At 57.6% G+C, this 6,447-nt stretch overlaps 1 protein-coding gene across 1 annotated transcript; it reads left to right on the top strand.

The window, feature by feature from the left end:
• Positions 1 to 594: 594 nt before the first annotated feature.
• MESP2 (mesoderm posterior bHLH transcription factor 2) lies at positions 595 to 2,524 on the top strand (the record flags this gene model as incomplete). The annotated part of the gene is made up of 2 exons (XM_079700712.1): positions 595 to 1,419; positions 2,255 to 2,524. 2 exons carry the CDS (start codon positions 595 to 597, stop codon positions 2,522 to 2,524), a joined length of 1,095 nt encoding a protein of 364 aa, XP_079556838.1.
• Between the last annotated feature and the right edge of the window lie 3,923 nt (positions 2,525 to 6,447).

The raw sequence follows: 6,447 nt of genomic DNA, 5'->3' as shown, positions 1-6,447 counted from the left end.
GCAAGTGCGGGCTCTGGGAACCCAGGAACGGTCCCCCTGTATGTCCCCTCCTTCCCCAACCCCTCTCCCGCCATCACTGTGAGCAAGTCCCTCGGGGTTTGTCTTGACGCCTTATCCAGCACACTTGTAGGCACTGGGTGGGAGTTACTGGGTACAGCCTCCCGGAGGGTGGTGATGAGGGAGGCGGCCACTCTTTGCGGGGGTCCTTGAGTCACCTGAGGGACAGCCTGGCTGCCCCCAGACGATGGCACTGCCCACCACTGTCAGGGTCCCGGGCACTCACCGGAGCAATGGATGAGGCGGAGTGGGTGGGAACACAGTGAGAAGCTTAGCAGCTCCATCCAGATGCGAATTGTACCTCCCACACTTCCCGGGCTGCAGGGGCCTCCATTAGAGCCCCCGAGGAGTCAGAATCCACACCTCTGCAAATGGGCCCGCTTTCCCAGGGCGCCCCCTGCCCAGACCTTCCCTGGGCTCTGTGGGTTTTGACACCTCTCTGTAACGTGGCGGGGGTCCACCTCGCACCTTTGGTCCAGATAAAAGCTCAGTCCTGGAGGTGGCCGGCCCAGCCTCCCAGAGCCCGCAGCCCCGGCCATGGCCCAGTCCCCTCCTCCGCAGGGCCTCCTCGGCCACGACCACTGGATCTTCCCCCAGGGTTGGGGCTGGACCGGCCACTCGGACTCCACGTCCCCGGCCTCCTCCTCGGATTCGTCGGGCTCCTGCCCCTGCGACCGTGCCCGCGGCCCCTCGCAGCCGGCGCCCCCAGCCCGCAGCGCCTCAGAGGCCGCCTCGACGGCACCCGGACGTGCGCGGACCCGGCCGGCAGGCGGGCAGCGGCAGAGCGCCAGCGAGCGTGAGAAGCTGCGCATGCGCACGCTCGCCCGCGCCCTGCACGAGCTGCGCCGCTTTCTGCCGCCGTCCGTGGCGCCCGCCGGCCAGAGCCTGACGAAGATCGAGACGCTGCGTCTGGCCATCCGCTACATCGGCCACCTGTCGGCCGTACTGGGCCTCAGCGAGGAGAGCCTGCAGCGCCGGCGCCGGCGGCACAGCGACGCGGTGCTCCCTCGAGGCTGCCCGCTGTGCCCCGACGGCGGCCCCGCGCAGACGCAGACGCAAGGGTGCGGCCCTGGCTCAGCCGCTAGCGCCGCGGTGTCCTGGGGGTCCCCGCCCGTCTGTCCCGGAGCCCTAGCGGCGCCCGAGCGCCTGGGGAGCAGGGTCCCCGATATGGGTCCCTGGGTGACACCCCCTTACTGCCCCGGGACGGAGTCGCCCCCGCAGCTGTCCCAAGGGAGAGCCCCTGACGCGGCCCGTTGGACGCCGCCCCAAGCCTGTTCCGGAACGCAGACACCCCCAGAGCCCCGGAACCAGGCCACGCCCTGGACCTTGCCCCCCGCAATGGAGCTGGCTGCAGTGTACCAGGTACGCGCCCAGGCTCTCTCCGCTTCCCTCGGAGTGGTCCCCAGGCTTCGATTGGAAACGGAGGGGGTGAGTAAGCTCTAGTCTGCAGAGAATCTTAGGCTTTTTAGATCCCGGGTTACCTAATCCAACCCTGGTTAGGGATGGAAATCTGAAGGGAGGATGAAGAGGACCCTAACCTCCTTGGGGAAGGAGGTGGGGCTCTGGGAAGTTAAGGCCACCACCACCTCTACCTAGAAGCCTTCACAGTCATGTAGAAGAGGGGGGAATCTTCAGACTTGCTTTCAGAGTCCAGGGTGGAAGGTAGCAGGGGCCTTCAGGTAATTCAGGAAATTCCTTGCAAGTGCTCCATCAAGGTTTGAGGGGGAGGGAGGCCTGGCTGCCCCAGGGGTAGGGGCTTCCTAAGTAGATGGGCTTGGAGCTGGTGACCTTCATGCTTTTCTCAAGCTTCCATAAAAAAGCATATTAATAACCAAAATTTATTGAATGCTTACTGTGTGCCCAAGACGATTCTTGGTATTTTACATGAATTAACTAACTCATCAGCCCTCCAGCAACCCTGTGAAGTAGGTTTTATTATCATAATCACCATTTTATAGATGGAAAAACTGAGACTAAAAGAGGTTATCTGAATTCTCATAGCTAGTAAGTGGCAGAGCTGGGTTTTGAACCCTGGCAGTATATCTCCAGAGCTTGTACTCTAAACCACTTTGCTTCACTGGATCCATGGCACCAGGGCAGTTCAGCAGCTGCCAGCCACACTGTGGGGAACATCCAGGTTCAGGATCTCAGGGCATGAGGCAGTGGCCCACTAACCCGCTACTCTTCTCTCTCTCAGGGTATCTCTATGTCTCCGGAGTCCTGTCTGTTGCCAGAAACCCCTCCTGTCCTGCCCCGCCCAGCATGCCAGAGACTCCAGCCTGAGACCCAGTGGGGATGCTGGAGCCACAGTGCAGAGGTGCTGCCCAGCTCGGAGGACCAGGGACCAGACCCCGCCTTCCAGCTCAGTGATGAAAGCCCTCCCCAGAGCTCAGGCCTACAGCTCAGTGGCTGCCCTGAATTTTGGCAAGAAGATTTGGAGGGGACTCACCTGGGCATCTTCTACTAATGGCCTTGGCTGCCCCCTTTCCAGCCAGGAATCAGGCCTGTAGCGTGGGGTGTCCTCCTCACCTGCTACTTCACTAGTATTCAGGCTTTGTTTTAGCCAAGGATCCCTTTTCCAAATGATGTCTTTCATGGAAGCAGTGTTTGAAACAGCTAAGGGTGGCCTCCCTGGCTGAAGTCGGGGCTGGGGCAGCCCCTCCACTCCTAGACGCCCCCCAGAACGACCAGTGCTCTGCAGAGCACAGCCTGAGCTGCAGTAACATGGGTTGTTTGACCACAGTGGTTGGACAGGCTGGGACTGGTGGGGGAGTGGGCTTGGGGGGGTGGGGATGGGACTGGGAAGAAAAGTATATGCTTAGATTTTGTACTTCTTAAAAAAAAACCAAAAGAAACACCCAAATTTGGTTTGGTCTGTTTTTCTTCTATCCACCTGGGTTTTTATTGCTTCTGGAAAAGGAAAAACGTTCCCGTCCTGCAGGGAACAAATCATGCTGCTTTCCCCCTCCTGGAATCCAGGCCCTCACTTGCCAGTTTGACAGTAATTATTGCACAGGGGCTCCACCTGGCCTGCTGTGCAGGCGACACAGGTGAGTTAATGCTCGGGCCTGTTCACTTGCCTGAAGCCCGTCACCATTGCCCTTTTGCATTCTCCTGGGTGCATTCCTGCTGACCCATAGGGCTCTTTCACAGTTATGTGAAGTGTTTCCAAAGGGTGCTTGTGAGTGGCCCCCATGTGCTAGGCCCAGTGTATTAGTTTACTAGGGCTGCCATAAGACAATACCACAAATTGGGTGGCTTAAACAACAGAAATTGATTTTCTCACAGTTCTGGAGACTGGAAGTCCAAGACCAAGGGGTCAGCAGGTTTGGTTTCTTCTGAGGCCTCTCTCCTTGGCTTGCAGATGGCCGCCACCTTGCTGTGTCCTTGCATGGTTATCCCATGGTCCAGTCTCTGTGTCTTAATCTTCTCTGCTTACAAGGACACCAGTAGATTGGTTTTGGGCCCACCCACATGAAGTCATTTTACCTTAAGTACCTCTTTAAAGGCTCTATCTCCAAATACATTCACATTCTGAGATACTGGGGGTTAGAACTTTGCCAAGAGTTGTGGCGGAACACAGTTCACCTCACAACACCCAGTACTAGGTGCCGGAGAAAACATGCCCTGACTGATGGGGTAAATTACAGAGAAGGAAATGATCAGAGCCCAGGTCAAGATGGGGGTTTATACCAGGTACTTTGGGACCAGAGAGGGTATGCCAGCCTGGTGGGAGATGGGGTTGACAGTGCTGTTGTGTTCTTGAGTTACCTGATCCATTAGTCCTGCTGCATTGATTTATGTGGCCTTGAGCAAGACTAAGAGGCACCTCCAGGATCTTGGAGAAAGGGCGCCATGATCCATTAGCAAAGGCTGCCATAGGCTTGGGAGCCAGCAGTGGTGGTGACTTCATTCTGTTTCTGACTCGGAGAGGGCAGAGTTGCAGGATGTTGCAACTGAGTATTGAAGGATGTGTGGAGTTTGCCAAGAGGAGTAGGCAGAAGAAACAGCATGAGCCAAGTTGAAACAGGTGGTTGAAGTCCAGGACTGATGGGGAAAAGTGACAAATTGAGTTGGAAAAGGATCTGGGAAGCGGGGTTGTGGGGAGCCCCACATGGCAGCAGGGGGAGGCATCTGGCCTCTGTGTCCTGGGTGGAGAGGGCAGTGAAGGTGGAGGGTAGGGGTGGGCTGGTCAGAGCCACTCTTGGTCTTTTGGACTGCCTTATAGCAATGGAGCCTGGCAGGGGGCCACTGTTAACGGTGCAGGGCAAGAGCAGAGGCAGGAGGAAGACCAGAGCGTGAGCTGCCACATGCAGGGCCTCCCATCTGACCCACTGCCTGCTGACATGCCCTTTGATGCCAGGCAAGTCACTCCATCTCTGTGCTTCAGTTTCCCCATCTCTTAAAGAGGAGCTGGATTAGGTGACCACTGCAGTGCCATCTTCCCCCAACCTTTTAGAAGTGGGTTCTGGTTCCTACCCCAGGACCCTCTGTAGGGGCTGCCTGCCACAGCAGAGGATGGGAAAAGCTCACACAAGCTTACATGCAGCAGGGAGACAAGATACAGGGCACAGCTGCCCTGGTTGCACATTCATTCAGCTCTTACTCTCTGTGTAACCGTGGGCAAGCTTCAAAACCTCCCTGGGGACTTCCCTGGCAGCCCAGTGGTTAAGACTCCAAGCTTTCAATGCAGGGAGTGCAGGTTCAATCACTGGTTGGGGAACTAAGATCCCATATGCCGCACAGCGCGGCCAAAAAATTAAAAAACGAACAAAACCTCCCTGACTCTCAGTCTCCTCAGCTGTGAAGTGGCAACAATAATAGACCCCACCTCTCAGGGTTCTTAGGCTTGGCACGTAGTAATTGCTCAATACATAATAGCTGAATAGAATCACACGACCTAAGAGATGATCCAGTCCGGTGGTTCCCTCATCTGACTGCATGTTGAGCCCTCTGGTTCCAGGGTCCCACCCTAAGAGTGCGATTCAGTGCATCGGGCCGGGACCTGGGAACCTGGAGCCGAGGCCCAACCAGGTTTGGGAGCAATGGCTATTTTTTGCTCCTTCGTTTTACAGCTGAGGAAACCGGCCCAGGGAGGGGAGCAACTTTCTCTAGCCCTCCAGCTAGGTTGGAACATCAAGCCCCTGACTCCCTGTCCAGTGCTCTCTCCTTCTCAAGAAGTTGGCTCCACAGTCTCATGGCACCTGCACCTAAGGCAGAACTGAACAGCTGCCCATCTCCTTCCTTTGGCTCCCACCTATCTGGGCTCAGTCCTTGGTCCAGTCACTGATGGCCACGTCAAGGGCCAGCCAGAGCTGAGCATCTTCTGGAATTTGGCAGCCTTCTTCTCCTAGCTCCTCTGGGAGATGCAAAGGCAGAGGCAAAAGGCTGCTATCATCCCAGCTGGAGTTGCCTGGGACACTTCCTAGATGCTGCTGGTGTTGGGTGGGGAGCAGGGCCGGGGGCTTGGGCTAATCCGCCACCCCTGTCCTCACCCTCTGGGAGGGCAGGCTCAGCCCTGCCTCTCAGGAGCAGCAGCCCCTCACTCTCATGTGTGGCTCCATCCCAGACAGGCTGTTCTTGGCTGCATCTCTGTGCTAAGAGCCTGGCAGGGGAGGGAGAGGGACTGATGCTGGTGCCCTGCCTGGGATGACTGGTCCACCTACACCTTCCTGGGGACCCAGTCACCATCCATAAGAGACTGGACATTCACCAAGTACCTCACCCCGGGCTTCTTAATGACCCTGCAGTGCAGAGGACGTGCTTCCTGAGGAGTCTCCTGGAGGGTGGGGAGGTGGGAGAGCCCCCCCCGCCCCCGCTGCTTCTGGCTGATCCTCAGGGCCCCCCACTGGCCGTGAGAAGTCAACCCACCTGTAGACGGAGCGCTGGATAGGGAATGAGCAGTCGGAGTTCTAGGCAGCTCCTGTTCTGCATCCGACCTTGAGCTAGGTTCTGCAAGCAGGTCTCTGGATCTGCATGTCCTCGCTGCATCCTCGGTACCGATTTCCTCCAGCCCCACAGGCAGTCATGAATGCCTGCACTGTGAGCTGTCAGGTGACGAGTGCCTAACTACTGTAGCCCCAAATGCAGGGCCAGCTTCCACTCATGCACGGGCATTAGAGGCGGAGTCTTAACCTCCCTGCACCTGCATCTGCAAAACTGAGATAAAGACAGTCCTTATCTCCGGGGCCTGTTGAAAACCAAATGAGATAATGCGCATAAACACTTAGCCCAGTGCCAGGCACGGAGACTAGGGTCCCTGCTGACTCTCCTACCTGGAGGCCAGCTCTCCCCCAGGGACCCTAGATGGCGGTGCTGGTCCTTCCCCCAGCGGGGACCACCTGAGGGGGCCGCCTGCCCTCTGGTCCCCCGAAGGTCAAGTGCCAGCCA

The sequence above is a fragment of the Hyperoodon ampullatus genome (assembly GCF_949752795.1).
Source record: "Hyperoodon ampullatus genome assembly, chromosome: 3".
NCBI classification, from domain to species: Eukaryota; Metazoa; Chordata; class Mammalia; order Artiodactyla; family Ziphiidae; genus Hyperoodon; species Hyperoodon ampullatus.
This window is presented reverse-complemented; position numbering and strand designations above follow the sequence as displayed.